This window comes from Apteryx mantelli, chromosome 23, assembly GCF_036417845.1.
Source record: "Apteryx mantelli isolate bAptMan1 chromosome 23, bAptMan1.hap1, whole genome shotgun sequence".
Classification (NCBI taxonomy): domain Eukaryota; kingdom Metazoa; phylum Chordata; class Aves; order Apterygiformes; family Apterygidae; genus Apteryx; species Apteryx mantelli.
In genome coordinates, this window is record NC_090000.1 from 4,166,022 (window position 1) to 4,191,688 (window position 25,667).

Here is a 25,667-nt window from a genome sequence, read left to right on the forward strand (position 1 = left end):
AATGCTTATCTAAAAAGCTGCCGCGTGCGAGCAAAGTCCCAGCGACAAGAAGCAGGGAACAGCAGACAAAACAGCTGAATTTTAGGAGTGGTAATAGACAGGGTCACTTCTGATTAAGCTTAATGCAGCTCTTAACTTTGCAGTTGGTGCTTAGCTGAAGTGCTGATGGCTCTGGCTGCGGGTTAGTACCAGCGGTCAGCCTGAGGCCCGCGGTGGAGGTCTGCTGCTGAGGTCACCCTGGTCAAAATGGCTTTCCCAAGGAGTCCCCCCCCCCCCCCGAAGTTGCAAAATTGGGCCAGAAATGGATGGCAGCGCAGGAGTTAAGCCAGTCCATTGCCCACCAGGCTGCTGCTGCAGGCGCTGTTGGTTTTCGCTGCCCGCGCCCCGATGGCATCCTCAGTGCTGCCGTTGTGCTCGGCCCTCTCGGCGGAGCGTGCACAGATCAGGCTTGTGCCCAACAGTATAAAGTTGTACCAGCGATGTTACTGCAGCTGGGCCGCAGGCTATTCGCCCGGGCCTCATGCAACTCCTTCCAAAATTTTCCTGTCCGTCGCAGGCAGTTTCTGATTCCTGTCATGTAATCCTAGTACGGATACGGGTGGAGAACCAGGGAGATTGGTTGCTAGGCAGATGCATCTGTGGCTGCCTTGCTCCCTGCCTGATTTACCATCTTGCCTCATGAGGTCACGACCAGGCACTGTGGAAAAGGTGGTGCCATCCTTTAAATAGCAGAGAAAAGGGCAAACTTGGAAAGAGTAGCTGGGCTTTTTTGTTGTTGTTGTTTGTTTTTTGAGTAAATGAGTGTAGCTAGGAACCGGACGTGGGTTCCTCATAAAGCTGACATCACGTGTACAGAACACACACCGTTCTCCTGATCTGCCTTTTTCCACCAATTTTCTGCTTGCCATTACTTTTCTTGCCGCCTCCCCGTCCCCACGTGGGGTCGCACAAGCTGGGGGCCAGAGGGTGGTCCTGGGGGCTGACATCACCCCATCGCTCCCCGGCGTGACGTCACCCCGTGACGTAAGGTGGCATCAGAGGATGAAGCGGGGGGGGGAGCGGTGCTAGGCTGCGGAGCCCGGCCGTCTCCATGGCAACGGCGGCGCCCCGTCCCGCCTCTCACGTGACCGGGCGGCGGGCGCTCACGTGATGTTTGGTTGCCGCCGAGCTGTTTCCGGGTCAATGCGGGACGCGGCCGGCGGGCCTGGGTGAGCGGGGCCGCGCTGCGCCGGGCGGGGGGGAGGGGGGGGAGGAGGCCGGGCCCCCCCCGCGGCGGGGCGGGGCGGAGCGGGGCGGGGGGCAGCGCTGCGGCTCCGCCCGGGCCCTGCCCGCTGCGGGGCGCGGGGAGGCGGTGGGGGGCGCCGGGCCGGGGGGACTCACGGGGATGCCCGAGGCGGAGCGGGCCGCGCGGGGCAGGAGGCGGCGGCCGCCCCCTGCGCTCGGGTCGCGTCCCCGGCAGCCCCGAGGGGCCGGCGCAGTTGCCCGGGTCGCTCCCGGAGGCCCCCTCGTGCGCTTGCCCGCGCCCTGGCGTCGCCTGCTGCCGGAAACGGGGGCCTGGGGCGGGCGGGCGAGCGAGCGAGCGAGCAGCCGGGCTTGCTCTGGTGGCGTCTCTGGCACCGTTTCGTGGCCCGGGGCAGCTTGCCGCGGTGGCTCGAAGCACGTGTCCCCCTATCCTGCTGGTTCTCATCCATCCCTATCCAAGGATCTCCTCACAAGTAATTTCTCCGAATCTTGTCACAGAAGGACACGCCACCTTCTATCAAATGTGTGTATTGTCTTATCCTTGCCTTACTTTTTCACATATATGAACACGTCAAAATGCGTTAGGTGTGTGACCGGCCAGAATCCGCTCTGAAGGCATTCAGATGGCATTGGAGTTCATTAGAGCATCGTTAGTGATGTAATTCTTCTGACAGGTCTCTTCTTTTTTTCTTTTTTTCAGCTTATAGCACTGAAATAGAAATATTTTCCTGTTATTCTTGTTTGGTTTGGCCTTTGTCCTTCTTGCACTTCCCTCATCCTCTGAAGCAGCCAGATTGGTTTCCCTTGGATCTCAAGTCAGGTTCACACCTTTCTTCGCGGACACTTAGCGTGTTGTATGTCATCGGGGCCACAGCCCTTCAGCAAGATGTTTAAACGCAAAGAATTTTTGTCAACATCTTCTGAAATCTGAGCACACCTTTTGGAATCCATTGTGTTATTTAGAAAACCCCAAAGTTATTTTAGGATACGACTTGTTCCTTGAACCACCAGTAGAAAACCGCTGAGAAATGCGCACCCTGCTAATTATCGTATCCTGCCCTTGTGCAGATGACATTCATTTGAAGTGCCTCATGGCTTTCTTTGAATGTTTGTTAGCCCTTGTTATTAAGTAACGCAGTAATTTACAGAAGCTATGTACCTGACAGATTATTATACTTCATGTTAAATCTGATGAGAAGGGAGGTGAGAAAGGTAATTGGACACCCCCCCCCCAACACTGTTGTCATCTGGCAGTGACATTGCTTTGCTAAAGTAAATCTTAAAAAGAAAATGTTTGTGATGGAAAGTTGATGAACATAAATAGTGTTAGTTTTGAGGTTTTGTTTTCAGTTCTGGAATACTTTCATTTTTCAGGAGAACATGTGAATTTTTTGGTGTTTTTTTTTCCTCTAGTGTTATGTTGAGGTGACTTCCTCATTTGGAATTTCCCACTTGATGTTACCTCAGTGGATGAACAGGAGCGGAGTTGACTGAAAAGCAGAGTAAAGGACAGAAAGCTTTATGGGTGGGTGAGTTCCAGAGCAGGATGTCTTAATGTCCATCTAGAAACCAGTATCTCTCTCTCTTATAATACTGAGCTCTAATCCACTTTTAGTTTGAGGGCTTTTCAACGTAAGGCCTTGGCTGTCCAGACAAATCATTCTTCTCACATGCTGAATGCTTTATCATAAAATTAAATGTCTTCTTTCTAACACATACTTTTCTTTGAGGACTTGCTTTTAGATTCTAACCACATGCTAGGATACTGACGTGAAGTTAACTCTGCGGTATGAATTGGACCATTAGTTGATGTGTGGTTAAAAAAGGGTTTGTTGGTTGGGGTATTTCTTTTTTTTTTAGTAAGACAAATCCTTTAGGTCCGTATTTGTGATGTATTATCTGTATAATATATAAAAAATTTAACAGGCTTCAGTCAATTTGCTCCTTATTATACCAAATTCCATTGTGAGAGAGGGTTTTTTAGGTAGTCTATTCATGAATGAGCAAAGTAGAGCTTGTTAAACAGTTGATTCTCAGCAAAGGGAAACTGAATCTTACTTCTATTTTTTGTTCAGGAATTTATATCTGTCCTTACCTTTAACAAATCTAAAGGAAAGTTCTTGGCAGCAGAGAGAATTTTTAATTCTGTGTTGGCTAGCAGCATCATTTCAAAATAAGTGTGGTCCCCTCATTAACTCGAAGTACAGATTTCCCGTAGAAGTCCTGGAGTTGCCGATTTGTGTGCAGAATGCGTACATGAGTTGAGTTTTGCTGGTATATTAAAAATGTAATTATACAGTAATTTATGAAAATGCTGCTCCGTGACTAATTATATGCTCTACGAAATCTGCATTTTTTTCCTGCAAATTTGTTCCTTGTGGAGTTAGAACTGACAGATGTGGATTTCTCCTCTGTGCCCAAGATAAGTGGCAGGCCCTGCTTGGGAGCGCAAGGGCTCTATTCAGCCTGCAAATAATATGGCTCCCTTGACTCTATGCACGTATCGAACGTGACCCCCTTTTATCTGGAATAACATAAAACGTGAAGTTCAGAGTGTGCGAAGGAAAGTAGGACAGGTAAATTTACTTTCACCTCGGGTACAACAGAATAGCGACCACCATGGTATCTTTGTGCCAAGTAACTTCCAGCTGACATTTGATATCTTACAAGAAACGTCAGCAGCCCGCAATATACCAAGTCCTTTTTCCTGTGCTGTTCCTTTCTGTGACATATAGATACGAAGGGCATGTTTATCTTCAAGATACATTAAACAGCTGCAAAATTGAAATGGCAAAACTTTCTTTTTAGACTGGCTAAATGATGTGTTCAGATGTGCTTGAGACTGTTTCATGACCCAGCAGTTGTATTCTAATTAGAAGCCCAGGTTTGCAAGCAGGGTGGAAGAATTGTAGTTCTTTGCAAATATCAGAGGAGAAATGATGATACTGCTTTTCAGGCTAAAACTTGCTTTGAATGAGGCGCTGTTGTTAGTGAAGATGAGAGCCCTGAGATACCTTAGTGAGCTTAATATCAAACTCGAGTACTTCCATGACACCCTGTGGGCCAACTGATGGAGGCCTTGTCAGCAGAGGCTGTTGAGCTCCAGGCTATTTATTGCATTGGGGTGATTTAAAAAAAAACAAAGCGTGTCCTATTTTGCATAGTGTTTCTTCATAAACAGTTAGGCCTTTTTTTTTTTTTTTTTGAAACACAAGAAGGTATGGCTAAAGCCATTACTTTTATTTTGTCTATCTAGCTGAAATGCTGGTATCTCTATCACATGTATGCAATCAAAGTGCATCATAATCTGTCAAAGCAAATGACAGTGGATAAATGTTATTGTCCCCAGCCAACAGAAGAGTCGTTTTGCGTCGGAGTTTAAAGTCCTAGACGTAACTTCAGCACACCGAGCACAGCAATTAGAATCCCCAAAGCCCATCTTGACTGAAAGTCCTGAGCTAGAAAAAAGGGAAGTGTCAGGATGCGAACACACTTTCAAGCAATTTCTCACTCTTAAACAACTCTTCCTTCTCTGCCCTCCTTGCAACCCTATAAATGTCTTTGAGAATACATATGAAAATCTCATAGTCCACTTGTAAGGCAAATAAACACTCTCTTACAGCCTGGGGAGTATTGGGAACTGGGCAGTTCTGGAAGAGCGTGTGGGGTCAGGAGGTCTTGTACTTGGACTGTAATGGTATGATTGAATGGGCTTGTGTATCTTGAGCCCTGTTTTTTTTCATGTAATGTGTTACTTGAAGATTAAATTTGAAATATAACCTAGTAGACTAATCCGCAGTTCAGAAGAAATGAAACCCGTGACCCAGCTGGTCACTTCTTGTCCTGTGTTTCTAAAGACCACTACTGGAGATGATCGTTAGTAGCTGACTGTTTATGTCCTCTGATGTTTTCTGTATGAATTAGAAGTCCAAGAAGGGAGCATGGACCAGCCCAGTGGAAGGAGTTTCATGCAAGTTCTTTGTGAGAAATACAGCCCCGAGAATTTCCCGTATCGTCGTGGTCCTGGTATGGGAGTTCACGTCCCAGCAACTCCCCAGGGTTCACCTATGAAAGGTAGGGTTCCTGTCTTTCTGAGCCTATGTGGGGTTTTGTGTGGGATCAGTTCCTCTGTTGTTCTTGCTCGTCTTGAAGGAAGAATCCCCCTTATTTGCTTCAAAGAGAACCATCGTACTTGTATTAATATGTATTTCTTACTATTCAGTTGTGTATCTTGGTCAAATTAGCATGCTCTAATCGTTGCCAGGCTCCATGTAGTCGGACAGCATTGCTCACAACAGCAGCAGCCCAAAATTATGTAGGGTTATAGAACAGGGTTCAAGTTGCTGGGGTCAAGTATCTCCTGAATTCTGGTCCTTCTGACTCATCTCCTGACCTTCCTTCTTAACCATGGGAAGCCTACTTTGCATTTATTTTCTTCTTCTCTTAGATGCAGATGATTGCCTGTTTCAAGTATTAAGGGTTTAATTAACATTGCTTGCAAATAAAATGAAATGTAAAAATTGTTGGGAGAAGAAAGAGTCGAGAGACTGGCATCTAACAAAGAGGGAAAGTTGATTCAGTGACTGAACTGGTTACTGTAAAATCCAAGTAAGTTTTCCTATCCCCTTCATTGCTAGCATAACAGAATCCTGTCGAAGAAAGATGGGAAAAGGCAGTGTACAAAGCTGATTTTTTAAGGACTCAGCAGTCCTGCGGTTTATTTTCCTCAGACTAGAGACACTAACTATTTTACTAGTAGCTGTAACAACATGTATTTTTGCAGAGGTGGCTTAATGAACGCACAAAACTTGATTCAAAGTCTAGGTAGCTCCGTATGCCAACGGTATTATGCAATGCTATCAACTTATGTTAATGCCTACAGGTTCAGAGGGAGTCAAGGGTGCACTCGATGGGGCCATTCATCAAGCCAAGCAATGAGTCATTTAATGTCTAAATAGGCTTCTTTTGCGACAAGCGGCTCGAGTCTGTGGTGTACTTTAGCTCACTTCTCAAGGCACTGAATGATCTCTGGGCGAGCTTATACTGACATTGTGGAGAAATGGCCCTTTCTCCCTTGCTTCTGCCCATGCTGCCTTGAGGGAGTTTCAGACAGATGTGTGTCTGAAGCGCTCTGCTGTTCATGTGTGTCCTTCAGCCTTTTTCAATGCAAAATCCATGTCGCTGTTTCCAGCTTTTTAAATGGATCAGTCTGACACCCTTTAGTCTTCCCTCAAGCTCTGGTGTTAGCTTTTGATTCTCTGTTTATTCAGATGATTCTGAGATTCACATTTATCCCACCAGAACCACCACTTCTTTGTATAACCTTTTGACTATCTTGAGTTGTAACTATAGTTTAAATTTCTATCGGGTCAATTTATGTCATAACCAGCCCCAAAAGGGAAAAATAGCTATGGATGTTAGCTGGATGAATTTACAGTAACTGAGTTTGACAGAGGAGAAAAAAATGCCCAAGTTCAGTTGAGGATAAAATGTACTGCCTGTCGCTCAACATTAACAGGAACAGAAAATCGTCTTAATGGAATATTCAGTCAACTCCCTTTCCTCTGTGTGTGAGCGCACGCTTACCTGAGAAGAGAGCCCTTGTTTATAAGTCTTAAAATGCGATTTAAACATGACTTACAAGTACCTCATGAATAATTTCTGAAGTACATCACTGTCCTTTAAAGAAACCTAATGTTAATGAACTTGAAACTCAAATTACTCTGGTAATTGTCTGCTGTTACAATACCTTTCTAGTCATACAATTGTCAAGTACTAAAGAGAGAGAAAAAGTACTAGCTTTTTAGGAGGAAGCTTGTTGTTAAATTTTAGTGGGTTTTGGTACTCAACAGAGGTGAATGAGAGCTGTATTCTATTTGACAGACTGTAAGATTGATGGCATGCTTTGTCTAAACATGAACTTCTTGTGTTGAAATGGTTTTCTGTTACAAATCCATAGCCATTTACTTTGTCTTGGTTATGCATTAGCAAATCAGGCTGTGACTGTGATCTAAGTCCTTGCCTGTGAAATAGCTGCAAGAATGTTTACCTGCATGAGAAGGGACTAGAGCAAAATTTAAGCAGAAGCATAAAAAGCAGAGCAAACAACTAAGCTTTCCCAGATCATAAGAGCATTAAACATCCTATTTTGTTGAAAAGGAAAAGCTCAGAAAAGAAATGTTTAAATATTGCCGTGCTGTTCCTAACCAAAGTGAGCTAAATACGAGAGGATAAGGGAGTCTGACTCAGTACAACTAACAGTGCAGGTAGAACCATATCCTATCTCCAGTAGCAGATGCCTGGGAAAGAGCCTAAGTTCTGGCAAGCACTGATACGACACGGACTATAAACCACAAGTGTCTGGCCTGTCCTTGCTGGGTTGTGGAAAGAACTGCATATAGTAAATGAGCATTGATACAGAATGATACTTCACATTTAGAGGAAAGAAGACTTCCTGATTTATATCAGACACTTGTTGTAAAATACATTTCTCTCTGGATATCTCTAGAATATGTATAAATTGTGGTAATTACCATTGGATCCTTTTCTTTTGTTGGATTTCAGGCTTATCTTCTTTGTGCTTGTTGAGACCAAGGGGTAATCTTCTGTAACTAAGGAATGCAATGCTGACTGGAGGGCATCTTTTTTTCCCCTGTTTCAGATCGCCTCAACCTTCCAAGCGTGCTAGTATTGAACAGCTGTGGCATAACCTGTGCAGGGGATGAGAATGAAATTGCTGCCTTCTGTGCTCATGTGTCTGAGCTAGATCTTTCTGACAATAAACTGGAAGATTGGCATGAGGTAAAAAAGGCTTTCTGAACAGCTTTGATGGCTGCTACTATGACTGTGAATGCATTGCAGGTTATAAGAGTGTTATGCTCGTTTAAGGAGATACGTTTCCATTTTTTTGTGGGTTCTTTCTTATCTTTGAAGTTGATAGTTATTTACTTTGACAACCATAGAGCGATAAACTTGATGAATATAATCCATTTGAGCACCTGACTCCATTTTCCTAGTGACTTATGGTCTTGGCCTATAGGTGACAAATGTATTTTCTATCATGCAAAGCGCTGGAACTGTCCTTTCAAACGTCAAGAGGTTAATGAGCAGTGCGGCTTGTTAACAGAGTAGGAATCAGGAGGTCTGAGGAATGGGACTTGATTCCAGCTCTGCCACTGATTCTGTGACACTGGGCAAGGTACTTTTTCTTTCTCTGCTTTAGTTTCCCCACCTGCAGAACAGGTTTAATAACATCTGCCTCATAGGACATTTTGAGGCCTCATTAATTAATGGTAAATGCTATTGTAAAATGCTTTGAAGTGCTTGACTGAAATACGCTGGGTAAATGCAATGTAATACCAGTAAAATAATCACAATGCGTTCAAGTGGTGTTGTTCTTCACTGGCATATGCTCTGCTTTTATGACAGTGTTGATTGTTAGAAATATGTGAAAAAGAACGGGACCTGTTACCTAAAAATTATCATGAGTTTCTATCCTATCAAGCTCCTGTGTCTTTAAACGCTAGTGAATGCAGATTTGTGTAAACGTTCCAACTCTGGCACAGATGTTGCCAAGTCAGAGGCGGGATGGGTCTCTCCCTGTCCTGCCCACGTCTGTGTTAGCCTAAAAGGTATTATCTCTGTGGGTGGGAATGAGAACTCAGTGTTGTCTGCTGAGATTAGAGTCAGGGAAGATGGTCTTGTACTGAAGGCATATCTGCTTAGAACTGGGATGGTACCTCCTGACTTGGTTTATTCTGACCCCTAAAAGCCCCCTCCCGCAGTGATCAGTTGCTGTATTCCTGCTCACTGTTCTACTGCTTAATCTTGGTTGGGCTAGCTTCGTGGCTGTTAGCATATTAAGGTCCTTAATCAGTTGAGAGAGATGCACGTCCGCCTGTGACTCCACACTGTGTGCCTCATACCCTGCTATTCGTTCATTCTGGTGCACTGTTTAGGCTCAATTTGCTGGCTTATGCATGAACTGCAGTAAACTGGGAAATGAAAGGCTTTCGTGTGCTTTGACCCCTTCCTCCGAGACAGGATTGAATTTTTGTAGCCCTTCCCCCACAGATACCTAACTGGCTCTTCAAAACTGCCAGTGATGGAGATTTCAAATCCCTAGGTAGCCTGTTCCCATGCTTAGCTAACTTTGTAGTCTGAACTATCTACCTGAAGTCTTCCATGCTCCAAATTAAGTTAGTTACATCCTGCCCTATCCACAGTAGGTGTGGAGGACCATTCCTTACCGTCCCCTTATTACAGCTTTTTATCCTGTGAAGAACTTCAATGTCTCCTTCTGTTCCTCTTTTTGTATAATACTGAAAAAATCCATCCAGTTCTTCCAATCATTCATTTTAGGCTATGTTTTCTAGACCCCTTACTGTTTTTGTTGCTTTGTTGTCCTTCCAGTTTGTCTAGTTCATTCCTAAAGCTTAGTGCCCAAAACATGACGTCACCTAAGCTGAGGCTTCATTAGCGCAAAATGCAGCTGGATAATAACCTCCAGTGTCATGTGTGTGACACTTCAGTTAAACCTCCCCACGAGACTTTTGCAATGAGGCCCCACTGCTGACTTGTGTATTTCGTGGTCTGCCTTATCTCCTCTCATCCCAATTGCCTTGCAGAATGGAGCTCTTTAGCCAGTTGTTTCTGACTTGTAACTGTTTTCTGGATGAACTTCTTTTTTCCCAGATGTTCATACTTTGACCTTTTCTGAACCGAACTTTATCTTACATGTTCCACATGGCTTCACTTTGGATTCTAGTCTTGTACCCCAGTGTGATGGCAGCCCTTCCCACCTTAGAATCACCCACATATTAAGAAAACACGTAGTATGTGATTATTCTGGTCATTAAAAACGTAACAAGTAGTACTCTGCTGAAACACCTCCTTGGTTTGTCTGCTAGTCTCATTTTGAACTCTTAACTTCATAATAATTTCCCAGAGACTGTAACCCCCCAGTTTGCCTGTGAGACTGGTTTGCAGGTCATGTCGGAAGCTGTCGTCCCATTATATCTAATACTTCTCACTGAATCAGTTATCCAGTTGAGGAGGAAAATCAGATTGATGGGATGTGTTCTTTACAAATTGATATTGGCTGGCTGTTCTTCTCACTTAATCTTCTTTTAGGTGCCTACAAATTGATCATTTATTAACCTGTTCCAGTATTTTTCTGCATATATACGACATTGAGATCAGTACCAATCACACGATCCACTATGTATCCATACTGCAGAGGTGCACACTGTCTGTATCTGGCTTTCCTTTCTATTTGTTGATCTTTCTTCTGTACTTCTCTGTTGATTTGCCCTCAGGTACACATTTAGTACACACAAAAAGAGAAAGTAGCCCCAAGCACAGTTGTCTGAACATTTGGACTGATTGTAAGAAAGCTGCTGTTTTCAGAATAATGGAATCTAGTAAGGAATTCACTGTATGTGTACAGGGGGCTTCTGTCTTTTACATTGGGCAAAACAGGGTGGTCTCTGACTAGTGGAGAGCAGTAGAAAGCTGAGCAAGCGATCAGTGTGACAGCTGTAAACTCAAGGGACATACCAATTGCCTCCCTGCCAAAAGAGGGCTACAGCTGTTTTCTAAGATACTAACTCCTTTAATGTGCTATGTCTTAAGCTTTGTGTTCAGGTGGGTTTTATGACCTCTCCCAAGTGACCTGCTTTCTCTTATCAAGCTGCTCTGAGAGTGTAATTAAATGAACTGTTGAGGTGAATGAGCAATTAACCAATCAATCTAGATCGTTGAATACCTGGAGTATGAATTACAGATAGTTATCAAGAAGTCTTTTTTTACCCCCGTGTAATTTCCTTGTCTCATGGTCATTCTGAAGGGCCCCCCTTTTAGGAGATGCGATATTATTGCATGAGGTCCGATTACTGCTTGATATGCATTTCTTTCTTTCTCTGTTTTTTCCCTCCCCACCTAGGTCAGTAAAATCGTGTCCAACGTTCCCCACTTGGAGTTTCTAAACTTGAGTTCCAATCCTCTCAGTTTGTCCGTTTTAGAGAGAAGGTGTGCTGGGTCTTTTGCTGGTGTTCGCAAACTTGTACTCAACAACAGCAAAGCCTCCTGGGAAACGGTCCACACAATCCTGCAGGAATTACCAGAGTAAGCATGGGGAGTTTGGCACAGAAAGGAGTGCTCACTGCATGTACGTTAAGGCTGTCTTATCAAATCCTGTGGTGGGAATGAGTAAGAGGGGTGAGGAAGCGAACGTGATCAGTAGAGGAAAAGGGGATTTTTTCTTTGGGAGCTTGGAAACTGGCCAGTTGAGTGTTTCACATTGTCTTTAAAGTTCAACTTGTTTGGCTCTGCAAAGCCAGAGGCCCCTCTTTCACATCTAAACACTAGTGCTGAGAGAGATGGATAATGATCCTGACAATTCAGGAGGTGACATGCATTCCTCTGAGTCACTGCCAAATGAATGGCGTGCTGCACACCTGTAATAATAACTCTTGAAAGGGATGTAAATTTGAGGGTCTGGCCACTTGTCAAGTAATATTTCATCATGCTTTTTTGTGAGAATTTGTTGATTTCTGTGGCTTGGCCACAGTCCACCTTGGCAGTGGCATTCTGCTTCCCTAAACTTCAACTTCCTCGGTGGCTTCAGTTTGATGCCAGATTTCTCTTTATACCACTTTGTAAGCAGAGAAGATTACAGTGGTATATCCCACTTGGCAAATGCACGCTTAACAGGGATTAGGGAAGCCAGTTTAGTGGTCTGAAAACTTACCAGGACCTGTTCTCTAGTTAATGGGAGTCTTTGGCTGAACCAGTAATATGGATAAAAAGGGTTGTCTGTGTTGTATGCAAATGCCTTTTTAAATTAAATGGTGAACATTGACTATTACAACAGGTAAAATGACTATGGGAGTTGGGTTAATGGCTTGTTGGGCACAAATGTGTAATGCTTTTTTGAGCAATCTGTTACATAACTAATACCGATAGTATTTTGGGGGTTAGGGGAATGCTTAGAGGTATTTTTCATCTGTGTAGGAGGCTTGTGGATGGGAGTGAAGTAGAGACCTGGTTGAAACCCTCCATTTTGACTGTTCAAAGGCCTTCTCTACATTGAGGTTTCAGATCACATAAGAGCCTTTACAGACAGCTGTGTTAAAATTGCATATGGAAGTCCCTCTACCTAAGATGTTAACCATTGCAGAAGGAATATTGAGATGATAATACGATCTTTCTTCCCCTGTGCAGCTTGGAGGAGCTCTTCCTGTGCCTTAATGACTATGAAACAGTGTCTTGTTCTCCAGTTTGCTGTCAGTCTCTCAAATTACTCCACATAACTGATAATAATCTTCAGGACTGGACTGAAATTCGAAAATTAGGAATTATGTTCCCATCACTGGACACACTTATTCTGGCTAACAACAACCTAACAACCATTGAAGAGTCAGAAGATTCTCTAGCAAGGCTGTTCCCAAACCTGCGATCCATCAATTTGCACAAATCAGGTGAGAGCCTGGAAGCTATATGCTTTTTGTTCTCAGTGTACGTGACAGCCGTTGATCAAAATCTTTGCTCTTGAGTAGGTGAAAAACATGCTTGTTTTGTTGCACTTTGAAACTTATGCCTTGGTGTGGTGGCTTGCTAGATCTCTGTTAGCAGTAAATTACCTGCAGTCAGCATTGCTTCCTGCAAAGTGTGAGAGAAGGTGAGTGAAGGCAGAAGTGCTGTGCAGGAGAATAACTCTTGTGGGATGTCTGTGTTACTCTCATGGAGATGAAAATGTCCAGTTACCTTTGACCTAATCTATCCTGGCTTATCAGCCGTGTCTAGAAGCTGTCCATAAATGTGGTCAGGATAAGCCTATCATGTTGAAGTCTTGTTTCCTAATGGAGCTAAAGTAAGGCCACACAAACAGATGTAGCAAAGCAATGACCTGAAGAATACAGTGAAATCTTTTCTTTTAGGAAAGGAAAACAGGCGGGAAATGAACTTGCCCATCTCTGTTGGCTTTGCTTGTTGCTTTTGGTAGTTACTCATTGTCTAACTGATGAGTCAGAGTAATGTGGACTGGTAGTTATTCAAAATGAACTGGCAAAGGTTTTCTATGTTAGTAGTTTCCCTCTCTTTCCTCTCCCTGCCCCCAGGTGCCTCCTGGCTGGGGAAAGGATAAACAAATGTCTGACAGTGGATGGAACAAAAATATCCCATTTGCCTTTCATTCCCTATGTTTTATGTTTGGTGAAATTCATGTTGTTAAAGCCAGTCTGTATGTGTAGTCTCTGAGGTGCTTAGTGGAGATCAGGGATGAGCTGAAGATAATGGTTTTTATTCAAAGTGTAGCAGGGTGGCGGGATGAAAGGATGAGTATATTTTTCTGTCAGAGCAGATGCTGTTGGTGACATCAGTGTCTTCTTCAGATGTAGTTGGCTCTCAGATCTAGCTTTCTCCCAGCTACAAGAACTTTTTGGCCATTTCAGACCAGGGTGATTCAGAGAGTTACTCGTCACCCCTTGCAGTGTCACTGCAAGCACTGCAGAGAGAAGGTGGAAGAGTTCTGCTTCTGTATCACACGTTCTTTAATTTGTCTGTCAGCGTGGCTGTGGCTGACAACGTTACCCAAACTTTAGTTACAGGTCACCTTGGCAGAGGTGTTTTGGCTACTATGGAAGAAGGAAGCTCTCTCGGCCCACCTTGCTCACAGTGCCATGCTAGTTGTAGGAATTTTGATTCTGCTCTGAAAACAGCCTATTCTTCTGCGTTGCTATTGCAACACAAGGTTTGGGCTTGAACTTACAGTTTCCTGACAGGCTTAGCTTAAACAAGACCTCTAATTGTCTTTGAAGTGGTAATTTTTCTGTCTTTTCTTGTTTTCTGTGCTGTAGAGGTGAAGCTGCTGATTGTTTTTCTGACAGAATGGTTTTCTAACTTGCTTTGTTAGTTTAAGCATCTGGAACATTCATTCGAAAAGGATTACATTAAACTTTTCTGCAGTCACAGCAAAAGGAAGCAAAGCCGATTGGTGTTGGTATCACTACATGATCAGAGTTGTACTGTTGCTTGATCCTCCCCTTTTTTATTTTACCCCCTCTACTCGCCTTATTATCCCACGTCAGATCTTGAGGGGGATAAAATTGATCTAAAGCCTTTTCATTAAATGGTGGGATGGCTTAGGGGACTGTTTTACCTTTGGATTGTGAGTTCAGCCTGGACCCAGGTTGGTTACATGTGCAAGTTAAAGCCATTTGATGGCTATTTAGTGACCTCTAGAATGACGTACATCCTGGTAACTTTAATACTGCTTAAGGCAGCATCCCTCTATAGAAGCAGCCATCCTAACTGATGCTGATTGGTATTCAGCAGTGCAGCCAAGGACCGAATGGCACATAAAAACTAAGCTCCCTATTCAACCATAGAGATCATCCTTCTAAACAACAACATGAGAGAACTTAAGCTGCTACCTCTTATAAGCAAATGAAGGAGATTTGTTGCAGTATTTCACCAGCAATAAGTTGACTTCTCCAAGCAACTTCAGTTGACGCTGCCCTGTCATGTATGTTCTTTGGCTATGTCTGATATTCTTTGATATATTATGTATTATCTGTGTTTATTTAAGCAAGTCATTTCTTCCAAGCAGGTCTGCATTGCTGGGAAGACATTGACAAGCTAAATTCTTTTCCCAAGCTTGAGGAAGTCAAATTGCTAGGAATCCCTTTGCTGCAGTCCTACACCACTGAGGAGCGCAGGAAGCTGCTAATAGCCAGGTCTGTTGTTTGTTTGCTCTGCACAGCAGATGTATTAAATGACAATGAATGGCTGGGAGTGGGTAATCAGAGGAAGAGGCTGTTATGAGACACTGTTTTGTATGAATTCACAGCTCAGAAAGACTTGGTGTTTTTCCTGTGTGGGAAAGAAGGGGAGAAGTGGAAATGTTTGGTCTAAATTCTCTACTTTTCAGAGAATTTTTTGAGTCTCATACATGTGTGTGCATACGATGCATGTGTGTGCTCAAATGATCATGCTTAGTTTTAAATCTCTTTGGAGAAACTGCATGGAACTTGCCCTCTTGAGAGAGGGAACAGAGGCTTAAACTACCTGGCATGATTCTCCTGATGACAGAATTGCGGAACGTAGCTTTTGGCCGTGACCGTCTTGCTGATCACCCTGGCTGCATTTCTGTCCTTGCTGACTGTGTTTCTCGGTGTCTACAAGCAGGTTGCCATCTATTGTCAAGCTTAACGGAAGCATCGTTGCCGATGGGGAGCGAGAGGACTCGGAACGATTCTTCATCCGATATTACATGGAGTTCCCAGAGGAGGAAGTCCCATTCAGGTATGAATTCTTTGTCCTGAAATGCGGAGCAGGCACAAAAGGGAAGCAAGGCAAAATAAAAGGTGACTGAAGAGATGATGTTACATGGCAAACTGGGGCTAGCTGTTCCAGAAAAAACATTCTTTGCCTTCCTTCTGTCTTGTCTTCCTCATTCTGTTTTAGTTCATCTCGTTCATATTGAGATTGTTGTCTGATGACTTGCTGAATTGCTTCTGAGTCACATTCAGCCTTAAAGTGTACACGTCAAGTACCATTTCGCGACATGACTGTTCAGTTAATGATCTTCATTGCTCCCTGGTCTCCCTGGTGGCTAGTTTCATAATCCACCTGTGCTTGGGAGTCCCCAAAAGCCAGTACAGATCTTTCTCTCTGGTGCCGGGCCGAGACATCTAATTTTCTTGACCATCTGGCATGTGGAATGGGCCTGGTGTTAGGAAGCTGTCCCCTCACTTTAAAACCTGCAAATCGGAAGTCTGATGGTTTTTCTTTGCCAAAAATGTATGCCCAATGATCTGTTAATCTTAGTAAACTAATGAACTTTGACAGATGCTGTTCAGTCAGTATCTTCTCTAAGCCAGCATCTACTTACTGCTTCTTAATGGGGTGAGGAAGGATCATTGAGTGTCAAGCTACTGCGTTTACATGTGTTTTGCACTAGGACAATGCATTTGCCCTCACGTACTTTTCAAACAGTGAAGCTTCATAATCTTTTCTTTACAGAAGGGGGCAAGAGAAGTGTATGTGTGCAGGGGTGTGCATGTTCAAGGACAAACTGAGGTAGAGAAGGTTAAAGGTATGGCCTGGTAGGGATCACAAAGACGGAAATTAGAATCTAATCAGTGTTTTGTTGGCCTGTCAGTGTTTCCTTTAGTTTAACTCATAGGTAAAACTACCTCTGTTTTTTAGAGAGTTGTGTATTTGACCTGCCAATACAATAAGTGCCTCAGAAGGCTGGAATGGGGAGTGAGGCCATGGTATTTATATGAATACAAACAGGTCCAGCGGTTATAGTATTTGTTAAAGGCGTGCTAAGGGTCAGTTCAGAGGTGAATGCTACTAATATAGTCAGGAGAACAAGACACCTGGTGATCCCTCTGTGTCTTTTTCTGAGGACAAGTCCTGGCTTGTAATTTTAGAAGCCCTTCAAGCAGAAAAATTGAAGCAAACATTGTAAGGGATAGCAACGCAGCCTGGGAACGCAGGGGAGAGGAAGGGGAAAGGGGGACAGGGACTGTGAGCTCATAGTGCTGTTCCTAAAATGGATTGTTTTCATTAACATTTTATTCCTGAGAAAACTGTTTTATGTCCCTGCATTCATGGCTCCAGAAGGAAGAATTGCAGGGCAGCTGAGCCCAGTTGCTCCAGCTGAGTCCAACTCTTGGTGAATATGGCTTGGGGTGACCTGGAAACCCTACCCAGGAGAAGGCAGGGCAGGCCCTGGCGCTGAAAGAGTGTTTAGTTACAGGGTAGGAGGGGAACTAAGGTGCAAGTAACCTTTTAGTCAGTGTGCCACCCTGAGCTCAAAAATGGTTCAGGCGTGAGAGAGAAGCTAAATAATGAAGTGTGCAGACTCCGATTATTTTTTTTTCCTACTTGTTGCCTTGGACCTGCATCTCAAGGTATTGTGGTGCCCTGTGTGTACAGGAGCGATATGTTATTGAGAAGAAGATGGCCAAGCGTAGCTTCAGATGCACGGGATGCTACTATTGAGATCCCAAGCACTGGGAACAGGCCATGTGTGCCCATATAGTTGCATAGTACCATGCACAACTGAGCTGTGTTTCCAGGTGTGAGCTCAGGGTATTCTGGCCATTTCATAAACTGCTATTATCTCTTACACACCCCTATCATAAAGCTGGACTGGGGAAAGAAATATGTTGATGAACGTGCTATCTCTTTATGCTGCTTCAGTAGATACCGGAGATTTACCTCCTCTGCTGATTCCTTAACCTTTAAACACTGTTACTGTCCTCCTCTTAATCAATGGGCTCTTTGTTTGAATCCCTTCATCCATGCAGTGTTTCCAAGAGACTTGTGCAGCTCCTAAAGGGGGTTATTCTGTTCTGGAGGGGTTGTGTGCCACTTCAGAATGTTTTCCAGTGAGGCTGCAGAGGGCTGAGAGGGTGTTTTTAGTGCCAAGGGCCAGATTTCACTTCCTAGACTCATATGCAGCAGTTCTTATAAGAACCAAAATTTGACATCCTTTGTAGAGTGAATTTTTGTTTGTTTGCTGTTAATCCTCCACTTTGCTCCCAAGTCTGGTACTGTCTCTCAGAAGGTGGTTTGTAATTAGAATCTAATCAGGACAAATACATGTTGTTGCTGGGGGTACAGCATCTGCATTGCAGTGCTGCCTCAAGTGGAGGAATAAGACATATTTGCGCATGGAAGACTTAAAAGTGCAAGCACCCTCCCCCCACCGCCCAAGACTGTAGATGCATAGCGTGTGATAAACAAACAGCCTGCTGTCTGGTGTTAAACCTCCCCGGTTGTGTTGTATCTCTTCATGGACTACAGCTTGAAAGGATGGGAAAAGGAGTGAAACGGACAGAATAGTTTCTCTCCCTGGGTGACGTGGGCCAGAAAAGAGCACTGAGCGTACAATCCAATATTGGCTGGCTTCTTGAGTGACGTCTTTGTTTCTGTGGGTTTTTAATGAGTCCTCTGCTTGTCTGGTCCATTGTTTATCTGCAGAATATCAGAGCCACTTTTAGCCAGGCTCAGTTCTTCAGCACCATCTTCTCTGGCAGCCAGCGTCCATCAGGCTGTGAGGGGTGATTGTGCAAGTCTCTGAGGTGCCCGTTACCAGGGTACGACAGAACTGCATGAGCAGTATGCCTTCGTCCTTATTGATTGGTGGGTGTCCGGTTGTTTAGACTGCTAACTTTGCTTGCGGATTGTGGTTAGTGTGCAAGGAGTGGACTGGAAAGCTTGTTCTGCCTTTCCTTGACTTGAGAAAGTTTAAGACAATGTTGCCCCAACCCTCTGCATGTTTAAAGCTTGCATTTGGGTAACCTTAACACATTCACAGTACTTCTCCCTCTCAGCTTACTTGAAAATTTTCCTTCTCTTTATTCTGTTCCCCCTGTCTGCACTGTTTGCTTTCATCTGTAGGCTGTGCTTCAGGGAAGCGGCTGTGAGCATACAGCTGTTAAGGCAGGGAGTCATTGCAGCCCAGCTGTCTGCAGGCTTGCTGTCTTTGCCTCGCTCTGTGTGGCACGCTCTTTCCCTCGGTGCATGAGTTGTGGCAGTACTTACAGCCGGCATGTGAGAAAGCCGTTGCCGGATTGCAGCCTGCAGAATTGGTTAGACTAAGGGAAGTCCCAAAGAGGGCTGAGGGGCTGGTGCTGCATGCAAGATGCGGGTTTGCTCTCTCTCCCACTCTGGCTGGCTGGTGCTGCTGAACACGTCCTTCCAGAGGTAGCGGAAACTGTGCCACGTGGAAATCCTCCCTGTCGGTGACATGTGGGCTAGCACTCATTCTTACCGCCGGCGGTAGCCCAGTGGGTAAAAGACGGGGAATGCGTTGTCTCCTCTGAGAACGAATGGCTTTCTGCACAAGCCTGATTGTGTCACCCTGTTGATTGTGAGAGCAGGGCACCAGCCCGTATTTGGACACTCCACCCTGGAGAAGGCTTATTTTGTCCGTGAAGCTAGGGAAATCCTAGTGCGTCGTGGTCCTTGCCTCATTTCCCGGGCAGACAGAGGGCCTGCTGTTCTGCAGGAACATTCCTACCTTCAGCATGAGTCCCTGGGGTCATCCGTCTTGCCAGATCCCATCATCACTTGACAGGGGCGGTGACACAGCACCAATCACATTCAGCTCGGAGTCAGATTGGGAACAAAGAGAGCTTTCTGTGTGGCACACAGTGGAGAGCCTCTGAAATGTTACCTCCTCTCTGCAGCTCCTGGTCTTTGTCGTTTCAGTTGCATTGTGTTCTGGGTTGACTTTCTGCCACTTTCCCAGCCAGGCAGGGGAGATGCTGCCTCTCCTGATGGGAGAGAGATCTGCTGCGGGAGGGGGAGAGTGGCTCCGTTCCAGCATGTGGCTCCCTGGGGCTGGACCTCGTCAAGGAAATTTGGTGAACTTTGCTCTAAGGAGAAAGTTTGTCGAACGTGTGGTGGAGCCATTAGAGCTATGCCAGTAAAATTCCCATGTCATTTTAGAATAGATGCGAGTGAGCAGTTGGTGGAAAGTCCCACTTTGGTTCTGGCGCAGTGCATTTGCAAAGAGAGCAGTACTGACTTTACTAGAGCAGTGCGGTTTTCACTATATGATATCGGTTTCCAGAATATGTGGCTGCTCACCTTGACACAGGTGATCTCGGTGACACTGTGTTCAATGAAAGTGTAGCATTTGGAAGCTAGCTAGCCTCCTGAAAAATGCCAAGAATTACCTGAGACTTGGGTCAGGCACTTAAGGCACTGTTACTGGGAACCTAGGCTGAGGGATGTATCATTTGTGTTATTGTATGTTTAATCCTGATGCTCCTTAGGGAAGTGTTTTTGTTTTAGCAGCCGACTTAGACTCTTGCAAGCACAGCGTCCTCTCTTGCTTCCAGATCCCGCTCCAGTCACAGCTGTTTCCACAACTGTAGAATGCCAGTAGTGAGCACTGCTGATGAGTTTTCTTCATTAGGCTATTTTGAGACCAGTTGACCTGAGCCTCTCGGGTTGGTGATAGCTTTACCTTCAGTGAGATACCTCCTCCCTAGTCTGGCACCCGCTCAGCTTGATATCTGCCCTGCAGTGCAGCTTGGGGACTGTGTGAGACGTGGTGACTGGAGTGGGTGGGCTTTCTGGTTCTATTTTTCCTTTCCAGTGTCGTGCTTGGGAAGCATTGTGTGATCTGTGTTGCCTCGTGCTAGAAGAGCGGAAAACAGGACTCGTACCATTCCAGATTTCTTCCTAGTGGATGTCTGTTTAGGTCATTTAACTTGAGTCGGGGATGAACATTGTCTAATGTGAGCAAAATACAGTAAGAATGCTCCCTGAAGTGTTTTGAGATTTGGTGGCAAATGGGTTGTTTCTTTGGTCGTTTCTGTGCGGGATACTTGTATGATGAGAGGAGTGTACTTCAGGCTTTGAACTCTAGCACGGCAATATTCTTTATTCATGGGAGCTTCGTCCTTCCTGCTCACCTTGAAGGAATTGTCAGTTAAACTGATAGATGTTTCCAGGAGAGCCATATGTGAGCCATTCACTGAAACAGAGGACGGGGATCACTCAGCACTGTCTGGGTTCTGGCCTTAGTTCTTGTCAAATAGTTCTGGGCTTTGCATGGATCGCACTTTGGAATCTGCACTTACCTCTTGTAAACTGGTCACTGTATTCTCCATCCAGATGTTAATTTAAACTTTGCAAGCTAGTAGCATCCTTGGATGATTGCTGCTGCAGAATGGTAGTATTAAGAAAGTGTCTTGTGAAGAGTGCAATGGCTGTATGAGGAACTGCGCTGTAACTCTGGACCTGTTCAATTTTTCAGGTATCACGAGCTGGTAACAAAGTACGGGAAGTTGGAACCTTTGGCAGTAGTGGATCTTCGGCCACAGAGCAGCGCGAAAGTTGAAGTTCACTTCAAGGATAAGGTAGAAGAGATGTCGATCCGCCTTGATCAGACTGTGGCAGACTTAAAGAAACAATTAAAAACTGTAGTGCAATTGTCAACAAGCAACATGTTGCTCTTCTACTTGGACCACGAAACTCCCTTTGGTCCCGAGGAGATGAAATACAACTCACGAGCACTGCATTCTTACGGCATTCGGGATGGAGATAAACTTTATGTGGAGCCCAGAATGAAATAGCCTCTTTTGACCTTGTGCGTGCACGCGTGTGTGCACACACACCCCCACACACCCACACACATGCATTAAGGAGTTTTTGCAGGGTTTTTATTTCAGCCAGTTGGTTGAGGTTTGGTTGCGTTTCTATAGCAGGTAATTTCTTAGCCCGGAGAGCGTGCCCTGATCTGAGAACCATGCCCACCATCCAATGCTGGTGACCTTGAAGTGGCAATTGACTTCAGCGCATGTGTTTCAGTGTGTCCAATACCTTGATGTTTTCATCGATGCTCCGGTATACTCGTGATTTGGCATGAATGGTCAGTTGTTCAAGCTAAAGAATGCTAGGGCCCATAAATTAGAGAGCTGTTTTTTGTGGGTGTTTGGGTTTTTTTGTTTTTTTTTTGTTTTTTGGGTTTTTTTTTTTTTTGATACAACAGAGCACCCTTTTGCCTAGCTATCTGACTGTGGCTTTAGCTAGCTGAAATATCTTTTCTAGCTGGGTGCTGTCTCTTAACTTTGTCACGCTTGAGTTCACTGAAAGGATGTTAAACAGTGTTCAGCTTGAATCAGAGCTCAGGTATTTGATGCATTCTGCATCCTTAATTCCATTGGTTTGCGAGACTGAACCAGATGGGAGAATGAAAGAGACCCTATTAGAAGGAAGATTTCTTTTCAAAATTTGTGATGTGTATTTGTGCTGTCCCACTCTGATTTTTTGATGAAAAAGTTTGATTTCTGTGCCCATTCTGTAACACTGAAAATCTGAAGGCAAAGGTAACTTGGCAATGTAAGTTCTGAAGGAAATTTTGGAAGGCGATGGATGGGCCTTGCATTGGGTGGGGTTCAAGGGTAAGAGTACAGAATTGTGTTGAAGAATTTATTCCCCACCTTGGCTACTGGAACATCGCTGCAATGCTGAAAAGATCCAGTTATAAGCACTTAGCATTGCGACAGTTTGTACTGAAAGTGGAATGGCTAAAATTGCTCTCCTGGGAGAGAGTAAGTCTAAAGCTGAAGTTTTTGTATGTTGCTGTTGCACCAGAATTGAAATTTAGCACTTTCCCCAGCCCCTGACTGTGGGGTCCCTGCTTAGGGTCTGAACTAGGAAAGTTTTGACTCAGAGCAGTTTATAGAAGGTCAGTAAGTGAGCAACTATACTCACATTTATTGTAAAGCAGTTTTTCACCCTCTATATCAGCTTCCCCCCTCATGCACCTTGTAGGCATTGTGTGCTGCTGCTTAAATTAGCCCCTTTTTTCTACTTCAGAGCAGATTCCCTTTATCTGTGCTATGAGACCCTCCTTCCTTTATATCTCTTGTAAATCAGACAGCCGTTTCGCTTTACTGTGTCCTGCCTCGTTCCTCTGTAGCCCTGACAAGCTGAAGACTTTTCAAATTACTTAGTTATAAGCAACTGCATAAAAAGTTTTTCAAGCTGTGCAATGAGGGCTCTAGTTACACATGAACTTCTGACCTTAATTTTTAAGCGTTCTCAATCCCCACGTGCACTTTCTTTCCCATGATGCTTTTGTCCCAGTCACTGAGCTCCTTTATATTCTTGGAGTTGTGTATTTCTCTTCATATTTTACCTAGATTGTGGGGTGGGGTAGGATGGGGAGGTATGAAGTATTATCTCATAATCTTCAGGTTCAGGATGTAGGATCCGTTCAGAGGAGACTGGTTCTGCATTTAAGGTAATGATAAAAATGGGAAGATATAAGACAAGTTAATTATTTGTGCCTCATCCCCCTGCCAAAAAACGTACATCTCATGGCGCTGCTGAGATGAGCAATACAAAACAGACCAAGACTTGCCGTTTGTAACAGAGAATCTGCAGTACGTGGCTGTGGGACTGTGGTACCCTTAACACAGAAGAACGGGGAGATGGCAGCCGTGTAACATAAGATGATGCTTTTATAAGCTAGAGCTTTACTGAAGATGTATTTTCCATTTGGGTAGTGAAAGGCATTTGCTGCCTTATAGTGGAACTCTAAAGCCAACACTTATGTATGATATATACATACATACGCATAGGAAAAGTTGTGTTTAATAAGATATTTTGTTATAAAGCAAAGTTTTATGAAGATATGGTTGTTTAATATTAGAAGCCTATTTCTCCCATTGACCTCCTGTTTAAGTACATTATCCATCAGTCGCTGGATTGCTAGAGGTAAGCGACTGATGCAGATACAAAGGAATATCTGATCTAATTCTATAGAGCAGTAATTGCCTATGTGAGTATATTTATGGCATTGTAACTGGTATTAATGAGATGCTGTAATTATTGACCAACTTTTTCAGCACAATTAAATGTCTCGGTTTCAGAGAAGGAAATAAACAAGGTCAATTAAAGAATTGAATGGGATTTTAAAGAAGAACCAAATATGTGCTTGTAAGTTTGTTTGCCTGCAAAAAGTTACGCTTGTCTGCACACAGAATGATAGTGTCACCACGCTGGCTCTGAACTATAAATAAATAATGGTTTGATTTACGGCAGACCTGGCGGGAAATTGAAAACGGAAAAGGAGAACACCTTCTGGCGTACCAGGTTGACACGCGCTGCATAGCCACTGGAGATTTGGTGTTAACATCTAAACTGGATCCCCTGGTCTGTCCAGGTCTGCAAAAGTCATGGTACAAATGTTGCAGTGTTGCCGCTTCGTGAGGGGAAGGTTGTTTCTGGCCAGCGTTGTAAAGCCGTTCACCTTCTGTGCAGCCAGCAGAGCGTGCGTTGGGCGAAAACCAAAAATATCGGTTGGCTTCCGAGGAGAAAAAGGCATGCCCCAAGCCCAGAGCGGTGTCTGCATCCAGGCGCTTGACCTTTGACAGTAGGTGGAGTGGTGCGCCACAAACGCAGCAAAATGTTCCAAATCGGATCGCTTTTCGTGCGTAACAGCTTTTGGAAAAGGGTCATGTATTTGTGTAATGTTACCACTTCATATGGGACTGTGTCGTGGGGAGAGGGGGTCTGAACAAGATAGTTTTTTTGCAGAACATGGGTCGTGAGAATCTGAGAGGGCTCTGAGACAGTAGGAAATTTGATTTAAATCTATTCAGTGTCATAAGGGTCTGCGTCCTCGATTTGTCGACATACCCGCTTTAGCAAAAGGTCCCTAGTTCTGTTGTGTTCTTTGAAGAAGACAAAATACAGACTTGCAAGCTTCTCTAGCTTTTGTGTCCTTTTATCCGAGCGCGACTTTTGTCAAGAACCGTTTTGTTGTTCATGCTAGTTCATGCATAAAGTCTGCCACAGGCAGTTTGCGCAGTGGAAAAAGCACCTGGTTCACAAGGAATTAGGTGACAGCTATATACCAAAGTATCACACGGCTCTGTGTATTGAGATCAGATGCTGTGCCGTTGTCTTTTTGGATGTGTTCCTCTTGAATATCCGTGTTTTGACCAGATGTTACAACTGGATTGCTTAATCAGCGATGTTATGAATATGTATAGTGTGGCGACTGTTTGTCCTCTGCTCCCTTGGTGTGTTTTGTAACTGCTTTTACTGGGAGTTGCATACATACTGGTGGTAGATGATGCAGCGTAGTCAACGATGGCTTGGGACACCTCAGAGGAACTGTGCTTAATCATGCTCCTTGCCTCTGGGGAGGGGGTCTTGTTTTGCCCTTGCCTCCTCTGGTCTGTAATCCTAAAAATGCAACGTGTCGGCTCTGCCTCTGTCAGTTGCCGTTTTTGCTTGTAAATGAGATTCTTTAGGTTCTGTTCGTGTACAGATTTGAAAATGCGAGTGATCTGCTGAAAGCATCCCAGAGGCTAAAATATGTATTCCTGGCAGCTGTGCCGCCGTCGTCCGATTGCGGCACTTTGCCTAGGCATTAGAGGGGACGCCTTCCCCAGAGCGACGGCAGAAGGGGCTTTCGCCATCTCAGGCCTTTGTCTCTGTGATTGCTTTTCTGCAGTTACTGGAAACTTCAAATATAATTTAAACATGAAGTTCTATTCTTGCACTCTATTAATTATACATCCATATGTAATTTTAAAGAAAAAGGAAAAACTGTAAGTCCATCTCTTTTTTTATTCTGGTTTCTCTCATGGGGAATATACTTCCCACAATTTGCCTTTGGTTTGCTTGCAGACTTAGCGGTGGAATTCAGGCCAATTAGGTAATCGGTTTGGATCAGTTCAATAAACTTATTTAAATTTTTGCACAAAAAAAGTTTCCAGAGTTTTGTGAGCACTTTCTTGTTTCTTCAAGCAAAACTTTTCCCTCCTTCTCACCCACACGTTTATGCACACCTTTGGGAGAGTTAAACCTGCCAAGAATTTTCTTGTTTTACTAGCTATTCACATCAGTCGTCTGCCCTAGTTGCTAAGGCTCGA

The 25,667-nt window shown here is 44.3% G+C and overlaps 1 protein-coding gene across 7 annotated transcripts; it reads left to right on the forward strand.

Moving 5' to 3' along the window:
- The first annotated feature begins 1,180 nt into the window (after positions 1–1,180).
- On the forward strand, positions 1,181–25,558 carry TBCEL (tubulin folding cofactor E like). 7 transcript variants are annotated; one of them, XM_067310280.1, is made up of 10 exons: positions 1,181–1,208; positions 1,943–2,062; positions 2,656–2,767; positions 5,167–5,316; positions 7,904–8,043; positions 11,186–11,367; positions 12,466–12,722; positions 14,852–14,978; positions 15,427–15,546; positions 21,032–25,558. In XM_067310280.1, exons 3-10 carry the CDS (start codon positions 2,764–2,766, stop codon positions 21,348–21,350), a joined length of 1,299 nt encoding a protein of 432 aa, XP_067166381.1. In that variant the 5' UTR covers positions 1,181–1,208; positions 1,943–2,062; positions 2,656–2,763; the 3' UTR covers positions 21,351–25,558. The 7 variants fall into 7 exon arrangements, with proteins under 7 accessions (XP_067166381.1, XP_067166383.1, XP_067166384.1 ...); XM_067310282.1 differs by lacking the exon at positions 1,943–2,062 and having other exon boundaries at positions 1,186–1,208; XM_067310283.1 differs by lacking the exon at positions 1,181–1,208 and having other exon boundaries at positions 1,608–2,062; positions 2,656–2,771.
- The last annotated feature ends 109 nt before the right edge of the window (positions 25,559–25,667 follow it).